General features: G+C 41.3%; 1 protein-coding gene across 1 annotated transcript; it reads right to left on the bottom strand.

Moving 5' to 3' along the window:
* Positions 1 to 53: 53 nt before the first annotated feature.
* Positions 54 to 24,408, bottom strand: pik3c2g (phosphatidylinositol-4-phosphate 3-kinase catalytic subunit type 2 gamma). The gene is made up of 33 exons (XM_049573804.1): positions 24,273 to 24,408; positions 23,328 to 23,861; positions 23,130 to 23,209; positions 22,110 to 22,267; positions 20,182 to 20,296; positions 19,790 to 19,901; positions 19,310 to 19,380; positions 19,069 to 19,132; positions 18,768 to 18,893; positions 18,444 to 18,474; positions 15,983 to 16,166; positions 15,698 to 15,820; positions 15,188 to 15,316; positions 13,385 to 13,499; positions 13,157 to 13,290; positions 12,795 to 12,983; positions 10,517 to 10,610; positions 10,258 to 10,352; positions 9,785 to 9,965; positions 9,548 to 9,655; positions 9,361 to 9,453; positions 8,537 to 8,666; positions 8,272 to 8,408; positions 7,991 to 8,160; positions 7,709 to 7,865; positions 7,490 to 7,599; positions 7,193 to 7,361; positions 4,809 to 4,927; positions 4,590 to 4,686; positions 4,432 to 4,495; positions 4,189 to 4,268; positions 3,920 to 4,045; positions 54 to 1,608 (listed from the first exon to the last, which is right to left on the bottom strand). Exons 2-33 carry the CDS (start codon positions 23,784 to 23,786, stop codon positions 1,456 to 1,458), a joined length of 4,173 nt encoding a protein of 1,390 aa, XP_049429761.1. The 5' UTR covers positions 23,787 to 23,861; positions 24,273 to 24,408; the 3' UTR covers positions 54 to 1,455.
* Positions 24,409 to 24,918: the final 510 nt, after the last annotated feature.

Below are 24,918 nucleotides of genomic sequence, written 5' to 3'. Positions count from 1 at the left end.
GGCTGATGCGGCAACAACAACAACAAAAATATATAAATAAATCAAAAGCACCATTTCCTCAGATATAAATACCAGTTTTATTGTCAGAAAATAGACGTGGCTTTTCTCTACTGCCTGCACTGTGTGCTGCAGAGGAAAAAGACCAGAAGGTTCCACCAGCAGGGCTGAAAAGACACTCTAACGAAGAATAACTCTCTGCTGGCATCACTCAAGTGGCGGAGAAATCCCTGGAGTAGCATATTAGATTCTTATCATAGAATTAATAATTCATGCAAGTGCAATTATTGTGGTAGAGTTGATCACACATAAAAAGATCCACAAGACACAGTGTTGTTTTTGGATTAATAATCTATTCCAAAACAATACATGTTATTGTTCTATTAGGCCTGAGACTGACGACTGATGCCAGGATGTATTAATAGTCCATGAGCACTACTATGAAAGAGTAGCAGCCAGCGTTTTCTTCCAAGCTTTACCTCCCTGTGAGAGACCCAGCAGGGAATAATATAAATAGCATTCACAGAGGTATACATTATTGAACCAAATCCAGTGCGGAGACGGCTATTTCTATCCTTGTTCATCACTAAATCCTATGAATGAAGCGGAGGAGGGTACAGGTCAGCAGGCCTGTCAGAGAAGGATGGCATTAAGATAACATGAAGACCTGCCTCAGCATAAAAACAGAGTGTGTGTGCGTGTGTGTAAGTGCTTTTTTAGGTGTATCTGTACGGGCATGTGGGTGTCCACCTTTGAGTGTTTGCGCATGCATGTGCATAACTGTGTTTGAATGTCAGTGATGGATAAAACAAAAGGACTGGGCGAGGGGGAGAGTATTAACTTAGCTCCTCAGGCAGGAGAGGCAGAGTTGTCATCCTGCTCACACACTCTCCTCACCCCTCTCCCTCCTGCCGCCCGCCTCCAATTCCACTGGTCAAGGACATCCAGTTGACACAGCCCAAAGGGACAAACACACTCAGCCTGAGCAGGTATCAGACAGTCAGCTCCTAACAGCGCACCATCACCTACCTCTTTAATCTGTCACATCGACAGTCTCGACCGCACACGCCTACAAGGACTGTTCTGAAGTTAAAGTACAAACGAAAGTGCAAGTATGATAATAAAAGTTTTGTTCCTTCATCCAAAAAGCAAAAGTCCTTCATTTGACTGACATTTAAAAATAGACGCACACTGTAAATAATGCTTCACACAGTAAACAGTCTCCTTCCCTGAGTCCCCTGCTCAGTCTTGTAACACACCCCATCCTTTGCCAGCGTCTGTAGCTGAGGAGTGAGGTTAAGTTGCATCTGATAAATAGGTATAAATGAGAGTGCACAGCTCTTCTGCTCAGGTGAATCTGTCTCAATCACACAGTCTGAGAAATCTTTCGATTAAGTCCTTCCCTCAGTGTGGTTGCACCCCCTACTGGCAGCAGGCATACAGTGCAGGGCTCTGAGGTCAGATTGCACTGTTCCCAAGAGGAAACCACATCTCCTTGCCAAGCAGCTCCTTCTCCAGTCTAATGTTGGTCGCAGCCACAAAAGTCTTCTTGCTTTTCACCGTCACTTCCAGCACCATCCCATACAGCAGTGGGACATAACTGTACTCCAGCTGTGAACAGGAGGCAGATATCATGGTTATCAAACAGTCTGCATTCAGAACATTCAGTAATTTGAGGATACTTCTGCTCCACAGTTTTGGGTTTCATCTGAGATTTCTGTCAAAGCTGTGGAACGGGGAGTTTATAGTTTTTCTTTCATTTGGTTCTGCAAAGGCTTCACTTTGCAACATGAAAAGATCGTAAGAGGCTGTTAAGTTTGTGAGAAGCTGCTGGTCAGAGTCCGCAGGGTTCAGCGCTCAGAGATCAGACTCACACAGTGCGGAGAGCAGCGCCGCAGGCAGAGCGTACATTAAACGTTCACTCTAACTTTGTGTAATGATCACTTTTACAACTCTGAGTGACAGCACTTCATCTCAAGAGGGACTGGATGTACTAAAGAAAGGAAAAAATACACAGTCTTTGATTGGAATAAAACAGCATTTATAAATGTTATCAATGTTAAAGTTATGTTTGACAATTGTGGCGATCCCTCCTCTCTCCCTCCCTGCTCTGTTGCTGTTTCTCAGATTTGTTCTTTTTTTTTTCCTTCAGGGGAGTTTTCAACCCAATCTCCAGAATAAATGTTGTATGTGTCTGCAAACCTCAGATACTGTATGTTACATTTGCACGCTCCACATGTTTTCACAGGCGGATATGTTAAGGCTTTTTGTTTCTTCACATTTCAATTTTCAATTTCATGTTGTGACAATGCTGTGGTTAACATGTGGTAAGATTTAAGCACAACAACCACTTTGTTAGGGTTAGGGAAACATCCCGTTTGACTCAAAATACCCGCTTTGGTCACTACAAACACCGCTGGACATGTCCCAAACTCTTGTTAAACTAGAATTAAAGCCTTGTGGTTGAAAGCCTTCGCAATCCAGTCAAGTTGCACTTACAGTTTTCATCCATGTCTGTGAAAACATGGATGCTTCAAACATATCTTTGCCCCAGCAGCACAGAAGAACAGCAGCAGAACAGTATGATATAACGGCAGCACAGTGGTGCAATGGTTAGCATTGTAGCCTCACAGCAAGAGTTTCCTCCCACAGTCCAAAGACATGCAGGTTAATTGGTGACTCTAAATTGCCGGCAGGTGTGAATGTGAGCATGAATGGTTGTCTGTCTCTATGTGTCAGCCCTGTGATAGTCTGGTGACCTGTCCAGGGTGTACCCTGCCTCTCACCCAATGACAGCTGAGAGAGGCTCCAGACCCCCCGTGACCCCAAACAGGATAAGCAGTTATGGAAATTAATGAATGACAGTGTGATATCACAGTGAAGGTGACCTTTGGGATATGAATATCATCACTTTATTATTTTTATCCTATTTGTGTGAAATTTTGTCATAGAAGTGTAGGAGTTATGGCCCAAAACACATTTTGTGAGGTGACCTTGACCTTTGACCACCAATTTGTTATCCTTTGAGTCATCTTTGGGTCCAAGTGAACATGTGAAAAATTTGAAAAGAAATTCCCTCAAGGTGTTCTTGAGATATCACATTCACAAGAATGACAAGGTCACAGTGACCTTGACCTTGGAGCTATGATGACAAAAGTCTAATTAGTTCATTGTTGAGTCCAAGTGGACGTTTGTGAGAAGAAATTCCACCAAGAAATTCCCTCAGGGCGTTCTTAACATATCATGTACACAAGAATAGGACAGACGAATGGTCAGCCCGTACACACTAAACCTTCAGCCGTGGCTAACGCCGACTTGGAGGCATAAAAACACCTGCTTTTGTTGTTCTCTGACAGTGGTATGCTGCTTTCTGCACACAATCCACCAAGCCTTCCTCCCTCTGATTATAAACACAGCTCATATACATGCAGTCTGCACTTTGTTATACATATGAATTTTACAAATGCAACATATCCATAGTTTGCAGAAATGTACAATGCCAACATTTAATTCTGGCAACTGGGCTAGAGTTTTCCCTTCTCCAAATAAAAGGTCCTAGGATAAAAGGGTGCACTGTACAGTTTGTAAATTCCTTTGAGGCAAACTGTTGATTTGTGGCTGTATAAATACAACTGACATTGCCTGTATAGACTGTACTGCATAGCAGCTGAGAAAGTATTTGATCTACAACAACCTAACTGTTTAATTTTTAATTATATTTACAGCACTAGGCATCTGTGCCATATCTTTTTTTAAACTGAATATCATGTTTCTTCATTTAATTTAATAAATACTTAAGTTTGGAACTGTATGTGCTACGTTGTTGAATGGTACATGGACTTCAGTAATCTAATGGGAAACCAAAGGATGCTGTGACGATGCTAAATCATGGATAGAGCAGAAGAAAGGATGGAAGTCGTACCAGCTCATTGAAGGTGGGATTGTCATTATTGCGGACCACCTTTGTCTTCTTCTTGGAGCGCTGCTGAGGGTCCGGCCTCAGGCGTGTGACCACGTAGGCGTCAGGGTTGGAGCCATTTGCCTGCTTCTGTTGAGAAGAGATAAAGGGCCAGAAGGGACACGCTGCACGTAAGCACACACCATAAAGTATTTATAAGAGCATTTATTATGTATGCTTTTCATTTGATAAATGCTCCAAACAATTCAATAATAACAGCAAAGGAAACTCACAATGTTCTTCAAGTGTTTTACCAAGACTGAGAGCTTACAGTCAGAGTAAGAAATGTTGAGCTGGATCTGAGGACGGGTTCCTGCAACAGATCAGAGCCATCAGTGCCAGTGAATTACAGCATAACATGTCTTATACTGTAAATGGACTATCATCAAAATCAGTCTTCACATTCCAAATCTTGTCTTTAGCATGACATTCAAATCTTTTACACACCCACTTATTATTCAAAAGCAGGAAATTACCTGTCGTCACATTTTCTTGAACTATGTTGGGGCCATCTAGGAACAAGCTGCACACATATTCATTCTGCAAGTGACAGGGCGAAGGAGGTTTGCAAGTAAGAGCCAGTATAACAAGAGATGGCTGAGAGAAATCAACAGCAGTGACAAGAGGAACTCACTCCCTTGCACGGTCCCTCAAAAAGCTGTTTGAGGTATTTATTCAGCTGAGTCATCCTCCTGGCTGGAGTGAACGACATCTTAAACCAGCTAGGAAACCTATAAAGGGAGACCGATTTAAGACATGCGTCACATTATGTCACTATTATGGCAGAGAAAAAGGCAGCGTTTCAAAATAAAACAGCCGTGCAATGTGAGCTGGATGTGCTTTCTTCACTCACTGAGGCAGCATCGTTTCAATGAAGTATTTCTGCAGCTGTTTATGGATCAGCTCAAACTGCCCAAATGTCTTCTCGATGTTCAGAAAACCATCGTGAATGGTTACTCTCAGGTCATAGATCTGCAAATCAAACAAAACTAATTCATTAGGGTGCAGGGTGAGTGTACGAGGAGAGACTGCTGATAATCCAGGGTCCATGTTGAAGCACTGAGGCAGCTAAAACACACACTTATAAAATCTCTTGGAAGATGGCAGCTCTAGGGAAAGCTTCCCCCCTTAATGATCTGTGAAGAATTAATTCTACAGCTCTTATGATCAGTCTGTCTTGAGTTAAGAACATCAGATATGTTTAAGTGAATTAAAGGAAAATACTTCACTCCCCAAATGATCATTTGCGCATCAATTACTCACCCCGTGTCACCTTGAAATTGTGAAGAAAACTTTTTCTCACATGCCTCCTGTTAGCAAAGAATCCAAAAACTGAAAATTCTTGATGAATTAAAGCCATAGGCAACCATGTCAAACAGCAGCAAAAGTATATCATAACATTGGTTTACAAACTCTCACACGACTCAGAGTAAGATTCAAGTCTCATTTATCCAGTCGTATGCCCAGTACCTTCCAAACAGGAAGCACTGTCTGACAGGGAACTGAACAAATAGTGAATCTTATCAATGCTCTCTTTGAGGCCAGACCCCATTTACGAAAACTCACTCACTGAACACTGGAGCTGCTGGTCTACTGCTTCCACTTAGTTCGTGTTATTGTGTGACTTTGGTGGATCTAGAATAACCAGCAACTCCTGTGTTTAGTGAGGTAAAATTACTGTTTTTGTTGATGGACTCACTTCATTTCAGTTCCCCATCAGAAAGGGCTGTCTGTTTGGGGAGTAATGAACATACGACTGGATTAATGAGACTTACATTATACTGCATGAGTTGTGTGAGACTTTGTAAACAGATGTTTCAGTGTAATTTTGCTGTAATTAAACGGGATCCATTTTACTTCAATTGATCAATAATTTTCTTCAAAATTCAACATACAGTAACACTGGGTCAGAAATTGGTATACAAATGATCATTTGGGGGGAGTATTCCTTTAACTCTTTAAACCTGGAGCTACATCACTTTTCTTGTGCTGCTTTCAGACACCTTTTGCAAATTGGTGTGATGTCTTTCAAAAACATGGGGAAAAGGCAATGAGTAACTTGTTAAGAAATGTACCACAAATTTCAAAAAACAATAGCTAATAAATTATATTAATAATTATTATTATTACATATTTAAAATTATGGTACACAATTACTGAAAATTTTAAGCTCTTTTTTTCAGGTCATTTCCTTGTTTGATTTTTATTTATTTATTTGTGGGGTTTTTTTTAATTAATTTTCTTGTTTTTAATTTTCTCTCTTTACAAATTTAAATTGTTTTTTTTTTGGGTCATTTCTATTTTTTGTTGCTTGTTGCCTTTTGCCCATGTTTTTGAAAGAAATCAAGCAAATTTGCTCAGATTTTAAAGAGTTAAACCCCAACAACTTCAGATCTCTAGGTGTTTCATTGAGTGCTTTCTATTATAGAAGTCAATCCCAACCAAATAACTCAACTGCTTTCTAAAAGCCTGAAGTTCAAATTAAAAAGACTGTGGGAAATTGTGAATTTGCATGCTTATACCGTGAAAACAGGCACTACTTACTTAAAAGCAGTGAAAATTAAGCCTTTATTTATACTACCTTTATGTAAACCCCAGAGTGGATGACACTGGTCATTGCCACTAATTTACAAAAAAAGAAGATTCAGATTCCTTGTATGTGCGCACATACTTGGGCATTAAAGCTGATTTTGATCTAATTCTGCCACAAGCTCACTCTAAAAAAAGGGCAAATCTGTGTGCTTCTGCTGACTGACAAGACGCTCCATCTCCGCCTCCAAACAGTTAAACCTGACATCAGGAAGCCTAATCTGATCAAAGCGCACTGAAATGCCAACAAACATCAGTAACACTCTTCACTCTGCCCCTGAGAGTAAGCCAAAGATTTTATAAACACAACACTGCTGCCTTGGAGGCCATAAGTGACAGCACGCATGCACATGCACATGCACACGCACACACACACACACACACACACACACACACACACACACACACACACACACAGTCAGATGAACGCCAGGGGGTTTTTCCTTCTAGAAAAGCTATGTGTGAACCTGCCGTCAGCTGTGTTTCATCAGCTCCCCTGACTATTAGGATCTAACACAAAGCTCAGTGGGGCATTAGACAAAATTTCTCAGTGGCATTTTGATATGAAAAAAAAACCCAAAACAAAACACTGAGGCCAGCGTTTTCCGTCTGAGTAACCACAGCACAAAGAGCGACATGCAGCCTCACCACATCTTTTGACCTGACGCTGTATCCCTGGATGACAGCTTCTTGGATGTTGGTGCTGGGAGCGGGGATGCCGTCCCGGGTTCGTGGATCTTGTTTCTTCCCTTGAGCCATGCTGTGTGTCAGGAAGTTGAACTTGACTGCAACACAGCCCATGCTTTCTTTGATCTTCCTACATCAGGAGGGATATAAAGTTTAAGAGTCAGATTAATACAGCAGCAGAATTAAAATATGGGATATTTAGAAGAATTTATTAAGTTAGAAAGAGACTGTGTGACTGTGTGTCACGCATTAGATTACTTTGTAAAGTAGGATGTGGCCTCAAGGTCTGTGTCATGAGGTCTGAGGTTGTTCTGGACATACTGCAGGTCATTAGAGTCCTTCAGTTCTGGCATTCCTGCACGTAGCATCTGAAAACAACAAACACACGAAAAATGAAAAGGTGTTTTATGTAATATTATTTTTTCTCAGATATAGCTAGGAGGTTGCTAACGTGAATATATTCAGTAAAGGTCTTACCAGCTCCAACAAACTGAGTATCAGTGCAGAGCGCTTTCTGATAATGTTGTACGCTTCACAGCAGAGCTCCACAAAGCGATGCAACCGCTGAGGCTTCTGCCCCCCGCCAGTGATGAAGTGCTGCATCTCAGATGTGAAGATGAATGGTGATCGGTCCCTATCATTGCACAAAAGAAGAGTGGGGGTGAAGTTACTGTTAATTCACATTACATCTCTTTGCTGCTCAAACAAAAAGGCCACCCTTTCACTTTCAAAATGCTGCTTGCATTTTTACTGACTTGCCTTTTAAAGCTTCCAAACTTCTGTGCGTTGCCCATGATCTTCCCAAAGTCAATGTGAAACATGTGTCCACTGTGCCTCAGCATGATGTTGTCATTGTGGCGGTCACAGATCCCCAGGATGAAGGTGGCCACACACCACCCTGCACACGAGTGGATGAAGTTCAACACAGCCTGCACGTACACAGAGGGAGAGTGTTATGTGATGCAACAAAAGCATGTAACAAAAGCAAACGTGAATGTTCAAATTATCAAAGTTATCAAAGATTTTGTAGTGGTCTTCACCCTCTCATAGTCCTCCTTAGTCCTGTTCCACATGTGGAACCACTTCTCCAGTGTGTCCTCTCGAAGGGTGCCACCCAGACCCCACTCCTGATGAATCTTCCCGAGGGTCACTGCCTCTGGAACCACCTCCACCAGGCCTGACAACCGCATAGAATATACGTGGAATAACATGACTTCACAGCCACAGAGATATAAGACGAGATAAACATAAATCAGCATTCAGAAACACACACACACACACACACACACACACAAAAAACCTGACCCTGAGCTCTGCCCGTAGAAAGACACCGGTAGGTGATCATCCGCAGGTCCAGCCCCTCCTGGAGCCAAACGCTGTCCATCACATGGACTATCTGAAGTACCAGCATGTCCTGACGCAGGTTATCTCCTGTCTGAACAACACAATTAACTGAGTGATGAAAACTGTTTACTGAGAAGGCTGATTTTTGACTCAGCAAAACAGCTCAAACGCCATGTCATGAGTATCCTCTTTGTGTTGAGCCTTTGGGCAAGCTGCTCTGTAGATGAGTTAGCCTCTAACTTCAAGTCAAACCATTCCCTCTTTATGTCTGTCACAGTATAACGCTGCTCTGATAACCCCTCGTTGGCAGCTGTATTATTAATTTTTTCTATGACAGAAAATATTACAGCTAATACAGCTACTGACACTGCTAAATTTGGTCTGTTTCCCTCTGATGATTTCTGACAGCAAGACTAGAGGCTCTGCAATGTCAAAGTCCTCTTTTTACTCTTTAGTAATGTCTTTGCAAATGCCTGCAAATTGGGCAGCAACTGGGCATTTTAGAGGGGTTGATTAATTTTTTTTTTCTTATATACTTTATTAATCCCCCCGAGGGGAAATGATGAAGTCTCACAAACACACACTTTCTTGTGGACAGGTGACATTAGTCAGGCTGAAACAAGGAGTTTATGACAAGTTTGTCTAGTTAAGAAAGTTTGTTGAATCCGACTTGGAAAACTCGTATGAGCAAACCTCAAAAAAGCAAGAGAAAGTTAGTATAAAATATTAAAATATTCTTGCATAAAGCCCAGTGTGGATCAATATAGCAACATATGATTCCTAACCTTGCAGATGACGCTGATGTTCTTGGCCAGAGGGTCAGAGCAGATGAATGAGATCCCCAGAGGAGCTGCGTTCGAGTTGTAGAACTTACACGTCTGTTTGTAACATATCAAAAGAGTAAAGACTCCTATCACTGTGTGCAGTGACAGTAATGATATGAAGGTGTAATGTGTTGCGTAACATTCTAACATTCACGTCCAACGCCTTTACACGAACAGCAGGATTCAGCGGGAGACAACAACTGATCCCTGCTTTGAAGAAGTCATCAATCTTCCACTTTTCTTTGTTCAAAACATTCTGCAGAGAAATGCATAAAACGGAAGAAATAAAATGGTTGACTTGCACAGTTAGTAATAACAATGGAGGATTAGGAGCCTGTGGGTGGGTAATTGAACAAATAGATAGATAAGAAATGTGTTCACAGACCTTACGTCGAGCCTTATCGGCAGTGCGAACCTTCTCAGCCACCTGTACAAGCAGAGACACCAGGCGGGTTTCATGATCCAGCTCTTGCCTCAGTGCCTGGCCGCAGCAGTGCCGCAGAGCAGCCTGAACCTTACTGAACCAACTCTGGTAGTGGAGGTCAGTGTGGGCATCCTCCAGCAGCCTGCCAGCATTTAAATGATAAAGATTTACTGTACATACTGCGATGAAAAACACTGAATATCACAACACAAAATAGAAGGACACTAAAAGTTCTGCCCTATTTTATTCTCATTTGCATCATCAGTGCTGATGATATATCAAATTAAACTTATTCTATTTGTAAAACAAGATATTATACTTTCATACAAACTGTCATTATCTTATCATTGTTGTGAATGATACAACAATAGTATTACAAGAGATCCAGAGCTACATTCTGTTAGCTCTGTTTGATGTCTGACTTCGCCGCTCACCAGTACAGCTGCTGGGCAATCCGTATGCTCCTCAGTGATCTCTCCAACAGCAGCATCACCAGAGGTCCGTCCAACTCCCACTCACTCTTCAGAGCCTGCAGGACAGCATGACTGATCAAACTGACATCAAACCGTGGAGGAATCTACAGAGTGTGCCGCTTATTTTCAAATTTAAAAATCTGATGTCTTAAACCGAATAAATAATGGATGTGAGGTTGATGTAAAGTGTGCAAAAATATTGATTGCATTTCATGCTTACCTGGACCAACTGTGGCAGAAACACCTCCAGCTCTCCGTCTGGTATCTGTTCAAAGTACTGAACCGCAGCCGTCCGCACAGTCTGATCATGAAAACTGAAAGAGGTATAACAAGTCAGAAAACAAAGGAAGCCTGAATCATGATCACAGATGTCATTTTGGGTTACTGGTCTGCTTGTCTTGTTGAGTTCACTGTCTGTACAAAAACCCATTAAATTACTAGTTTGTAAATCACCTCTGCTACTGAAGAACTAAATATTAAAGAGCATAATGCAGTATGTGACATGTTTAAATTCAGAGTACTGTGTCTGACAAATAGATAAGGTGGTGTATAAACACAAAGATGATAAGTGTGGCCAGCAAAGAGTGCACCTTCTCCAAGAACTGACCTCTTTTTCAGTGAGTTTAGTTATTCATAAATCTGTTGAGTCTTTTAACCTTGTATTTTAATTTGTTAGTTCCACAGCCTGTGTGTATAACAGCAGAAACAGCTAGAGGGAAACCAAGATGGATCTGAGTTCTTTTTATGACCAACATTACGTATGGAAATCAGTGAGCATATTGAACCTAGCTGGTCACATTCTGCTGCCCTCAGGATGTACTGTAGCTGTGCTTGACGTGCCTGTAAAACTGCTCTTTTATTCCCTTTTTTCTGTCAGCCTTCTCTGTTCTTTTTAGGTCATTTTTATGCTCTTGGACAGCGTCATTTCTTCTGTGTGTTTTAGATATTTATTACAGTATTTAATACTAACTCCACACATACATTTTTAAGCATATTTAAGCATATATACAGTGTTTGTTCTTTCTTCCTGTAGTTATTGTGTGTATATGTGTTGACCTGGGTGGTTAAACTGATCTACCACCCCTGTCCTGCTAGAATAGTCACATGAACACAGATAACGTGTTCTTAAATATCATAAAATATTTTACATCACCTCCTTTTAAAGATGCAGATTACCCGCTGCAGTAATGGCATGGCATGGTGGTAATTGAACCAGAACACATTACCAAGCAAACAACAAACAAATAAGGCTAATTTTGTTGGTCCCTGCAGCTTTGCATAATGACTGCGTCCCTGCTTCTGCAGTGGCTGAGATGTGTTGAACGAACTGCATATCCAAAACGCTTTGCAAATTTAGAAAACACAAGGCCATTAATGGACAACACAAATGCAACAGCCACAACGGAAGTGAATGTCAAAGGATGTTGGCAAAGAAACGGGCCTGTGGCTACCTGATCCATACATGCTGCCCGATCTGTAATGATGTGCAATTCTCAGAGATGAGAAAGAAGCAAGACAGCTCACTTGTTGGCTACAGTACTTCCATTATCAGCTGTGGGTAAAACAGTGAGGCTATTCACACTGTATTCTTTTAACCCAGGGCTATCCTTAGCTAAGAGTTGACCTTGAGCCCCTTTTCACACACACATTGTTGACCCAGGATTAACCTAAGCCCAGGGCTGTAAGATTCACAATGCACTTCTACTAGCCCTGGGTTAAATACTTGTTAGACCATGTAACTCATGTTCGCATTAGGATTCTTAAATTCTTTCTGTCTACTTAGCCCTGCTTCACACTGGAAACTTGTAGCTGCGAGTTTAGTCCATTTTCATTAGCTAACCCTGCAAACTTGGTGCTAACGCAATTCAGTCAGGGGTTACCTCACTTAAAACGTGTCAGGATTGTGCCAGTGTGAACGCTTGCTTAGCCGCAGGCTAACAGCTCCTTTAGCCTGGGGCTATGTGCAATGTAAAAAGCCTAATAGGTAAGATCCAGAACGGCATATGATGTGAGAATAAATGGTGACTTCTATGGACATATATTTACATATTTTGTCATATCAGATTTATGTTTTGGATTGTTCCCTACAAGGAATAGTCTTTTAGGCCCCCATGGCATCCTGTCACTTGCAGTACCACATTTGGCTGATGAGCTCTTACAGAGGACAGTAGAACTTGTCTTAATTAATAACATTATGCATTAAACACTTTTTTCTGAAGCTGATGATGGCCGTAGCTAATGACTGAGCCATCTTGTTCCCTTTTCATCTCTGTTAAGAGTTGCACATGGGCAATACTGATTGAGTAGGATGTACGGATCAGGCAGCAACAGGCCCGTTTCATTTTCAACAGCCGTTGACACTTGTTTCCATTGTGGGTTTTGCTTCCATTTTTTCTGTTAATGAACTTATGTTTTTTATTTGTAAAGCGTTTTGGATATGTAGGTCATTCGACACTCGGCCCCCGTATATTTCTGCATTTGAACCAAGTGGAACCTACCTGTCACTGAGCAGGAAGAGCGCCTCCTCAGGCAGATGGATAAGCCAGTTATCTACAACTGTATAGATTTCTGTCAAGTCCTCAGGCTGCCACCTGAAGGCTCCGCCCAGCACCAGGTGGAGGAATGTACTTGCTTTGTCACTACAGTGGCGCTTACTCCAGAGGAAAGCCTTCTCATTTTTTGTTAGACTGGGGACAGAGAGGCAATGTTGGGAATGTGTTTAGGGATACAGACAGCAAAAACAAATGAGGAGATAAAAATCCACCTTCAGAAATGAAAAAATCATTTATGTAAAAAAAATATGAAACTTTGAACTTGTGCAGTAGTTAATAATATAATGTGCTTGTTTTCCTCTACTCACAAGCAGAGGCAGTGCTTCTTAGAGACCTCCAACATTTTCTTTTGGACAGCCTCACAAGGCTGAGTAAATACAATAGAACCAGGTAGGGCGATGGGCCGCTGATACTTCCACTCAAACTCATCGTGAAACTCGAGCTGGGGAAAGATGGGAGGATGAATAATTAAACAGCTAACGTGGTGTCATTTGTCTTTTGATCAACAGAGGGCAGAGTTGTCCAGTGTTACTCACCTGCAGTATGACCCCTACGGCTTGTCTGTGGCTGTCAAACAGGGCAGGGGAGGGAGGAGCAGGCAGCTCCGTCAGTGTGGACATACTGAGCAGAACAGTCCCTTTCACCAGAGTCCTAGACACACAGAAGTGCACATACTGTTTTTAAAATAGAGTTTATAAAATGCCCAGGAAGTACTGTACAGGAAAAGAATATGTGAATATATCACTTGTATGAATCAGAGAAAACAACAAAACTGGCACTCCTGAAAAGTGCAAATGCTGCTACATTAACTGGGATCATTGGACGTCAGTAAGTAATCAGTATTATCTGCATACCATATTGACACTGATTGGACATTGCACTCCTTTGCTTTAACAGTGTGGCATACATGCATTTATTTGATTACCACTCACACTGTGGTAGGAGTTGCTTTACCTTTGTTTGACAGCCCTAAAAATAACATAAGCACAATAAGTGATTTAAAAGCTCGTACTGAGGGGCCCAAGCTGTGCTCTACATGACAAAAAACATAAAAGTGACTGATTTTGTCTTTGAACCTCACTCAAAAAGATTTAAGTTACAATCTCAAAAATCTGTGTTTCGTTGTCAGTCGTGGTACTGTTGGCGTTATACAGTAATTGTGAAGGTGCGGTTTTGGAACTCACTGCCCAGAGACTGGAAGAGTGTCACCTGTGTGACATCACTCTTGTCTGTGTTTGCTTGGCCATCGTGACCTTTTACCTGCAACGTTAGCAGAGACCAGAAAAAAATAATGCAGCTTCACAAACATCAGTTGAAGAGCGAGTTTGTTGTGTTAGCTCTGCCTTTCCTTTCTAGCAGAGTAACCACTGCTGGGTGATGAAAGATGCTTCACTAACCGTGCGCTTGTCCCAGGGATGTTGCCCCGGGATGTCGACACCCACTTCAGAATACTGCAAATTCAAGGATCATGAATTCTATTTCCATTGAATTGTCAAGCAAATTTTAAGTGAACTTTTGAAATGTGGCAAAAAAGAAGTGCAAGGTAGATGCATTTCTATCAACTGGTTTGGAGAAAAAAGAAATAGGCTATGCAAAGCAGAGTTTCATCTGAAGTTGGTGTTATAGGCTACTATTTATGCATGGCTGTAATCCACCAGTATACACAGTAGAAGAAGTAGAGGTTGTGACTGGAAACAAAACAAGTCCCTTAGCCATCTAACTCATCTATGACAGGAAAACTGAGAGAGGTCTTAAGGGATTTGTTTTAATTGGGCCAGTTTTGGTTGTGTCATGTCAGCTTGTATTGGCTGGGTTTCATGCTGTCTGGAGACAAAGATACTTTAATGCAATGATTCTGACGCACTGGAAAACAACGACCGAGACAAAAACCACCTCGCGCAAACATAAAAAATATATAATGCAATTGATGTTTTATTGCATTTTGCTGTTTCCACAAAGCTTTTCTAATGCGATACTTCAAAATGTGCATAAAACACATTCATGGAAACACAGCAACAGGCTCAATCACTCCTGTGTTACTGACTTAACAGACATTTGTTTAAATGTAAATCTTCGAGATTATTTAAAGGGGCACTTGACTTGACTCAGGCAGGCACAGAAGTCATTTTATACTCACATGATTCAGACACCCTCCAATATCTCACAAAAGGTGGTCCCCACAAACATTTGCTACACATTCAGAGTGCATAAAACAATACTGAGCTGATATAGGAAATTTAATTCTTCCTCCGAAGCCTACTCCTGCATTATCATTTAGTCAGATGCAATTTTTGAATTTTAAACCAGTCCACATGGTGTAAATGTTGTGGACAACCTACCTGTCGCTATAAAAAGGTAGCACAGCCCAGCCTAGAAGTTCGGGGCTTTTGCCTCGCTTGGAGCCCTTGAGGCGAAACGTCAACATGCTCTCATATGGCAGCTGATTTACTGGAACTGGGAATGCCATCCTAAAATCAAAAACATAGTCATAAACATGTTGTTTTTTTCCCTCAGCTATCCATTTATGTTATCTCGTAAATCATTTTCCTTGCTATAGTTTTCTGCTAATGCTCACACATGAATTGACATAGATTACTTCTCACACACACACACACACACACACACACACACACACTAATGATGGCCAGACCAGTGTGCAAAGAGCCTGGATCAGAGGGTCACACAAAGAAGCAAGCACACATAGGCTTGAAAACCATTCTGCTGAATCTACTTTTACTTCTTAAACCATGATGTAATTCTTGTGTGAACAAGGAAAGGAATTCAAAGAGGAAGCTGAATGTGATGAAACAACATTTACAGTAGGATACTCTAACAGATCTTTCTCTTACATGCGGTTACAGTGGATCTTGTTTCCGTACGACAAGGCGGTGCTGATGTTCTCAGAAATGCCTGTGTCACATATCTTTGTTCCTCTGTACGTCAGCTCACAGGAAACAGAGAAGCACTCGTAACTAAAAATAATGGAAAGGAAAGAGAAAGCAATAAAAGCCATTGTTCTTCCCAGGGCTGTGGTCAACATTTGCATATGTGTGTGCACCTATTTTTGTATCAGTATGTCTGTAAATGCACGTATCAAAATGTGTGTCTGTGTGTGATTATAAATGAACACATACTTAGTTAACCAGGTGGATTGTAGTTGGTAGAGAGCAGAAATATTGAACTGGATGATTTCAGAGTTGTCCTCAACATCGAGTATTTGCGGGTTACTGGTTACATCCTGAGCTCTGAAGTCTGAATGGAAGTTGTCAAAAAAGATCTGCAGCACTTTGAGCAGCGCCTTGTGGAGCATGATCATGGCTGGAATACAGCGAATGAACATCAGTTTAGACAATTAAAACATTAACATACCAGACGATTAACTTTAAGTCCCCCCTGTTTAATGTTCATAGGTAGCACACAAACATTTGATAAATGGTTTATAACATACTATAATGTAGTTATAAGCAGATGTAATGACATTGTTAAGCATTTATGAATGCACAGTTAATGTGTCAACAACATTGTCAACATCAACAGCTATGTTTTACTATATTGCCAATTATTATCTGTGTATATATCAGCCTCAACTTATGGGTGCCCACACATGGAGGAACAGCTGTTAACAGATATGTTAATACATGCTTGCTTATACCTGCTTACAACTACAGTATAGTGTGTTATAAACCATTTATTAAAGGAGCTCTATACAACATTCAGAGCATATTTATGATTCAGAGTCTGGGCCAAGATGGAGGTGGCTGAGCCAGAGGCTAGAAGCTAACAGTGCTAACGCCACAAACAGTGCTGACAATGGCAACAGTGCTGACATAGTAAACATTAACATGAGGGGGAAACCAGAGGGTGGGTATTACGCTTCAGTGAAAATGGCATCCTGCCACAGTGGGTCAGTATGCCTTTTTTTTTTTTTTTTTAAAGTTACACTGTATGAGCACAGCATAGGGGAGTTCTCAACAGGTTGAAAAAATTAGAATTCAAACCAAACCAACTTGTGTAAGTCGAATCCTAAACAAGGCCCGTCCAAGCTCATGACATAAAATACTGAGCCCAAGCCAGACCCTCCCCCCAAAAAGGCATTAGTTGGCTTGTAACGCCCAGGACACAATGGCTGTGAGGCAGGCCACGTGTGTCTCCAGCGGAAAATGGACCAGCTCGGGGGATCACCGACTCTCCACACTACATTTCCCTGCCAGAGAAACTTCCTGCTCCAGCCAGAAGGAAGGACAGAGAGCCCAGAAAGGAGCCTGGCTGCTTCCTTTCCTTCTCTCCCTGCCAGCACTTTTTAGTAGTTATTCATTTATTTATTAAGAAAAAACAACCAAAAAAAAAAAACACAGCCTGAGCCCTACCCAACCTGGCTGATCAGCACCAGAGCATGTGATTGGAACTTTGCGTCGCTCGTCCGCTTCACTCGTTTCTGCGCATTCTTCGCTCTGCTCCGCTCCACTCCATCATAAATTTTATCCCGCTCCACTCACTGACCACTCTGCTCAAAAAAACTGCGTCGTGCTACCCTAACCTGTAATCTTCTATTCACAAATAAAACATGAGCTTGGTAGATTCTCCGGGGAAGCCCTCTCCCCTCTCCCTGCAATTAGGGACCATTCTCTACGGTACCGCTGTTGGCAGGGTGGAAATAAGTCAAAGTGTGGAGGAGACGGACCGGGTTAAGCGGCTGACCTCCGGGGAAGCCCTCTCGCCTCTCCCCGTAGTTAGGGACTGTTCTCCAAGGTACCGCTGCTTCTCTTCTCGGTTTCTTTTCTGAAGTACACAGTAAACTCCATAGCTTTGAAAGAAAATAGTGTGGGTGTGCGCAGGTGCAAAATGCATTCTGGGTGGGGCATGTCCAGAGTGAAATTTGAGTGAGAGATAAGGCTCCGCTCCACCTTTTAAAAAAAATAGCCGCTCCTCGCTGAACACAAAATCCTTCCGCTCCGCTCCGCTCACATGCTCTTATCAGCACACATTTTCAGTCCAAACCCAGTCTGACCCGTCGGGCTCAGGTTGAGATTGAGAGCTCTACGGTGCAGAGCGGCAGCTAGCTTTGGGACATGGAGGGAGGGACTCACACACACTAACATGCACTGACATGCACCCGCAGCCGGACTGGCAACCACAACAAAAAACAGAGGAGCTCAGATTACAACACACACTCAGGTGTAGCGTGACTTCATTCTCAGCTCAGGATGCCATTACTAAACTATATCTTTACATAGCAAATAGTAATTTGCTGCATATGTGTAGATTTCAGGGGGGATGCAAGGGACAAACCCCTAAATATTTAGAACATGTGCATTTGCCCCCCCCCCCCCAATAAAAAGACGAAAGTAGCTGAGGACTTTTATTTAGACACAATCAAAGACATTTGCACCATAGATTGATGCAGAAAAGGCACCAATTGTTGCTTAAAATTTTCTGGCAGAGGATCCCAAATCCTCCCGTGTCATATGTATCCCCTCAGTGCTGAAACAAGATCTGCGCCCCTGGTTTGCTGCTATATCAATGTTCTGAATGTCGTATAGAGCTCCCTTAAATGTTTCATTTATGTGGCATTACAGTTGAGTAACAGCTACGCACCTGATTCACACTCTGACATCTCATCATGACTCTGTAAAACAATAAGGAAACACAGGTTTGTATTGTTGATGAGATATGAGAAGGTATTCTTTTCTTCCACACCTCATTTTTTTCCGGTGAATTGCAGTGTCACACCTCAGAAGAGGCTTGTAAATAAAGATAGCACAGCATTATGTAAAAAGGTATTCAGTAGCTTACAGGAGAATTTTAAAGTAATCACACATGACAAAGACAAAGGGCTCAAAACCTAATGGGACTGCACTGTATCAAGATGAAGTCAGCCTTTAATTCAGAGAGAAGTTTAACATGTATGCGATATCCTACCAGAGGTATGGGATTGATTCTGTTGAGCCGGCCAATAGCGTCCTCCAGCTCCTGACACGAGAGCCCACACAGAAGATTGCTGATGGTGCGAACGCGGCCAGTGAGCACATTAACGTTCATCCCAGACTGCAGAGAAGATGAGATCAGACCCCACGTCAGAGAAGCAACAGAAACTCAGCTCAGGACACATCACTCCTACTGATGCATCTAAATTATCCTGACGTGGTGAAACTCATAGTATACAGTCAAAACAAATGCAAAGAATCACAGTCAAACACTACTCAGTCCTCCCTTTACTGACCTTACTTCTCATTAGCTCTGTCACCTCTCTGTTGTAGCTGCTGAGCACATCCTGCAGGCTCAACCTGAGAGAGGAGTGAATGTTAAACACACACAGATGCCATAGTGGTGGGGAACCACAAAGCAAAGCTACCTTTCCTTTTGTTTCCTACAAACAGACACTGGTTGACACATGACCCACTGAACTGTTGTCATTGTTTGTCATTCTTTGTTTTACAGAACTGAAGCGGGATGGTTCTTACTTGCAGGTGTTAAAGACACAGACAGGACGCAGGAACTGGTACAGCTGGCATGAAGTGATGTCATCCTCCACCTCAGGGAATTAAAAAAGACACGGGTTGAAATACTGATTGCTGCGTAGGATTGTGGCAGTTTATTGTGTAGTGTACAGAATTTATATTAGGCACATAAAATCGTTGAATGACAGGGAGATTTCATCTTATTTTTATGACTGTAACTCCAAAGAAATATGAAGTTCACCTTTATTCTATTTCATTCCTGCTGCTAAATAGCACCAGCCATGACGTGATGTGTAAACAGAACAAAGTCAAGAAGTCAGGGTGGAGGTTTTTACAGCTACAATAGCCCGGATGATAACAGGCTGGCTGAGGGCCAGACACAGGTGTTTGACAAAGCAGTATTTCAAGACCGAAGACAGGCCGCCCCTTCTTTGTAAATCTACACGGTGGGTGGGAACAGAGAAGGAGTTTCAACTGACTTACATCTCGGCTCAGACTGTGTTTGCGGTTGTTCGTGTGGAGCAGTCGGAGGGGGACGACTCTCTCAAATTTGTAGTAGATCTGAATAATCTCATGCATGCCCAAAAGCTCCTCACTGAGGAGAGAGATCACCAAATTAAACAGAGATTGTGGAAACACAACATGTTGAGGTAGAACATTAAATGAAATTCACTTTATCTGTCCGCTAGGGGTCAAATGTAGTGACACAATAAAGGAAAAAAATACATAAAAATGCAATGAAAGCTGTACACATTATCATACTAGTATAATATATATATATGCAAATACATAAAAAACTCATTTTTAAAAAGAACCTCATTAGCTGGAACATCAGAGCTTATTGATAAATATTTATTCCTGGATTAATGACTCACTTGTGGAGATACTCATCAGAGTCACACAGCTTTAAATAATGATGCCCACTCGTGCGGGGAGTGAGGTCCAGCAGCTGGAAGATCTCATCGATCAGACTCTTCACTGTCCTGTTCACTGGATAAAACATTAGAGTTCAGAGTCCACACACTTGTGCCAACACCTGCAGTGACTGAAGAACAAGTCAAGTGTCCTCAGGTACTGCAGCACATAACAATAATGGTGGAGTGTTTCCTTTTTCTGCTACTTTATACTTTTACTCCACTACATTTATCTGACAGCTGTAGTTACTTTGATTTTACATTACAAAGCATGTGATCAACTAACAAAACACAATGCTTCACTATAGACCAAAGGCCCTGCACATCCACAGGATGGATTTGTGCAAAGCTCTGAAAGGATTTACATGAGGTCACAACACAGACATACATAAAATGGACGCAACCTCTAAACCAATGGTTTTCAAACTTTTTATGCCCAAGGCACGCCAAAGGGCAAGCCAAACTCTAGAGGCACACCTTTATTTATATCTGTGCACAATAGGCTCTAAAAGGTGTGTTAACACTCTTATTACAACATAAATGTTTGTTTTTGATTACTAATATCAAATAACAATTGAAAAAAACTTACTCTATATATTTAACAAGATGATTTAAGAATTCATTTTGAACTTTTTAAAATTACATCAAAGCACCAGTAACACATCCATTTAAATGGGAAATAATGTAAGATAATGTGATGAGTCACAGACTTATAATTCCTAAATGTGAACAGCGACAAATAGGTTTTAAAAAAACAACTTTCAAGTTTGCCTCTTTATTAGGAAATGGATGTGCACAACATACTGATACAGTCAATTAAAAGTTCACCAGTAACTTTTTGTATAGGCCCAGTTGAATATTGCAATAATAATGTGTGGTTATCACAAAATCCCACAGCATCACAGCACACCATTTGAGATCCGCTCCTCTAAACAATGCTTTAGATGCTGGTGGTCATGAAATGTGTTTAAATAACGTGCTAGTAATATAAAAACAATGCCAGTGCAAAGCCTGTTACAGTCACAGTTTTGTTATGTTCACAGAAAGAAAACAACTTGGTCAGGTTTAGAGAACAAAAATAAATACTTGGTTCAGTTTAGGAAAAGATTGTGGTTTCTGTTAAAATAACTAGGCACATACATGCTGTGCATAGATACGTAAAGTCCATCAAGCCACGTATCCACATGGACTTTTGGTTTCACATCATGCTAAGATCACTCTCCTTGTTGAAAGTCCATGTTTGTTTGACCAATCCACCGACGCTCCACCTGCCCTTCACAAGCTTTTTTGCACATTATACTTAATGTGTGTGTCCACCACGACAAAAGATCCTCATTGACTTTGCACTGGCATTGCTTTTGTGTTGCTAGCATGTAATTTGAACACATTTTGTGCCCACCAACATGTGATGTGTTGTTAAGACTTTGGGTCCATTTCAAATATTCCAATGAGACTGTGCTGGAGGTCACCATGTGTTAATAAGAATGACAGAGTTGTAAATTATCCCACAAAACAACATTCACACAGCAGCCCCTGAAGTCCTGTGTTGTTTTGTTTGTTTTGTTATTATTAGCTATTTATTAAGATTAAAAAATGTTTCGGGACTTTGGGAGCTTCAGAATTTAATACTCTAAAAGGGGCCACTTTTCCCAGTAAGTACTTCTATGTCTGACACTTAAGTACAGAATTTTTACATTGTGGTTTCACTACTTTTACTTTAGTAAAGGATCTAATTATAATTATTATTATTATGTTTATTATTATTTCAAGGTGTGACATCACCAAATGAAACACAGTCCTCTGAATGTAACTGTCTCTTAATTGACTGTGATTACAAACAACAGTTATTATAAGTATTGTATGTGTGTTACTGTGTTAGTGACTCTTACCTGTGGTGGGGAAGGGGAGCTGGTGATCGCCCCAGTCAGTGGTCACGCTGACATTAACCTCCACCTGCTGCAGCAGGGCAGGGTGGATGTGTAACACTCGACTCCATACCACACCTGAGTTATGAACGCTGTCTGCGTGCCTGTACCTTGACAATAGCCTGCCAGAGAAGGTAAACAGGTTGCCAGTGTGAAATGAAAGTATGATGACAAATATGTTTTGTACTCAAACTTCCTATGAAGTAACGTGGAGTTAAAAGAACAAAAGGCAGAATCATGTTTCTGTCAGTTCATTGAAATGAGTCACACATAGAGGTCAAAGCTCTATGTGGTCACCTGAAAGGTCTGAAATATAGGCAGGGGCTAGCCCAAGTCTGGCCTTAAAAACAAATAAAAGAATTTTAAAATCAATCCTAAAATGAAGAGGCAGCCAGTGCAGGGATGCTAAAACGGGGGTGATGTGGTCACATTTTTTAGACCTAGTTAAAAGCCGAACTGCAGCATTTTGTACTAACTGTAGATGGTGAAGTGATTTCTGGCTGAGACAGGTATATAAGCTATTACAATAGTCGAGGCGTGAAGAAATAAAAGCATTGATGAGTTTCTCCAAATCTGTGGCTGAGATAAAAGACCTGACTTTGGCTACGTTTCTCAAATGATAAAAACATGTCTGGACCACTTTTTTTTACATGAAGTTCAAAGTTCAAGTCCTGGTCAAAAATGACGCCGAGGTTTCTGGCTGAGAGTTTTACAAGAGGTGTTAAATCGCCAAGGCTTTCCAAAATTCGTTTTGGACCTATAACAATGACATCGGATTTTGACTGATTGAGTTGGTGAAAACTGTCTGACATCCAGTATTTTATTTCTGAGATACAGTTGTAGAGGGCTGCTATATTAGACTGACAGTTTAGGTGTCATAAGGGGAAAGTTCTTTATATACTGTCTTTTATTTGTATCAAATTTAAATGCCAAAACATTAACCAGTGTAAATATGCAGAAACCGATATTTATGCACTTTCTTACATGGATGTTGCATCACAAAAAGAAGCCAGCCTCTTGGTGCTGCCTTGTGGAGTGTCTTGTAGTTTGATATCCCATGGGTCCTGGTGTGATGAAAAGATAAATGGCATATTTTTGGCATTTACTCTGATCTTGCCACTTGTAATCTGGGTCATCTGATTCAATCACAAAGGAGGCTTTTGTCTTTGCAGAGATACTCACATGCTCTTGTATTTCCGTCCTGGAACGATTCAGTTTGTGAGCAGGCTCAGTGAGGTCACAGGAAAACTGCTTTTGGCCGTTGCCGAGGGGAACTCGTGTCCTCGGGGGAACAGGAGGGGGTGCAATGCCTCGTCTAGCTGGCAAACACGCACTGGGAAGTCTGGTTCTGAGTGGAAGAGGAGGGAGGCGGACTGGGGGAGGCACGTTTGTGCTTTGAGGGTCTGTACTTCCAGGACTTCCTCCCTCATGACCCTGGAGATGACCTGAGGGTTTGGGTTGGGATTCAGTTGTGGGTATGAGACCAGACAAGGTGCACTCATAAATATTGCTTTCACTGTATCCAGGAGGGACTTCAATGGGCTCGTAAATGTAGTCATCCTCAGTCAGAGGCATGGGGAGGTCAGTGGCGCTTGCATCTTGTCTCTGGATTGTTCCATATTGCCTTTGTGAAGGATCCATCACATTTTAGGAAGTGGTACAAGTCCTGTCACAGTCTCAGCACGTCCTCACTTCATAGCATGGCAGAATGCAGACCTATATGGTGTGAAAAAAAAAACAAAACCAGAATTAGGAATGAATTACATGAGTGTATGACAGTTATTGCAGGCAGAACAAGTGAGCACTTTTCTCACTGGAGTCTAACTGAAGCTGAAGGTTAATAATTAACAAGCTTTCAAATCTTAACAGGAACTGTACCGGTGCGCGCCACTATATCTATGGCACACTTGTGCAAAGTGAAAGTCTTCAATAGCACCATTATCATTACATCAGTTCACTGGAACTGAAACTGTTTTGTCAAAGCATGATTCAATAAAACTAAGACATTTACAAATACTAAGGATCTCAAAGGTACTAAAAGGATATTCACAGTTGACAAACTTTAGCTCCAAATACAAAACTTAACCTATCTGCAAAGTGTTATCTTTTTCTTTGTTGGCAACTTACCATCAAACGCTCTGTTAACTGTGTCTCTGTTAACCCATCCTGTGTCAAAGTAGTGAATGCCTCACTGAAGCCATGCTTAGCGAGTTAGACCTGTCCTGTGCCTGAGTTGGAAAGATTCCCATCTGTGTTTCCTCACCACTCCCACTGTCCCTCCTCCCTCTTCTTCCTCCTCCTCCTCCTGCAGACCACAACAACTTTCCCTCTGCTGGAGGAAAGAGAACACTACACGAGTGTATGTTCAGGATTTATAAGTATGTTCCAACATCAAATTCACAAAATCTATGTACAGTTTAAGTAATTTCTTCGACCTGATTATTGAAATCTGGTTATTGAAATTTTCCAAACAGAGCAGACAGAAAACACGATAATATTTGGCCAATAATCCAATAGTGACACAACAAAAAAGAAAGTAGTAAGTGAAATAAGAACAAAAAAAACCCAAAACAGGACTAAGACAAATACTACAAATCAAATCAGTACCCAGAACAAGACAAAGAACAACATAGTAATAAAATCAAAATATAAAAACATGTAAAAATGCATGTATGATGATCAAAACAATATAAGATACTAAAAAATAACATAATGGTTGTTGGTCGGACAACTGCCTGTCACATCACAATTTAATGTCTCTAAAATAGTTGAT

Source organism: Epinephelus fuscoguttatus, linkage group LG4, assembly GCF_011397635.1.
Source record: "Epinephelus fuscoguttatus linkage group LG4, E.fuscoguttatus.final_Chr_v1".
NCBI classification, from domain to species: Eukaryota; Metazoa; Chordata; class Actinopteri; order Perciformes; family Serranidae; genus Epinephelus; species Epinephelus fuscoguttatus.
This window is presented reverse-complemented; position numbering and strand designations above follow the sequence as displayed.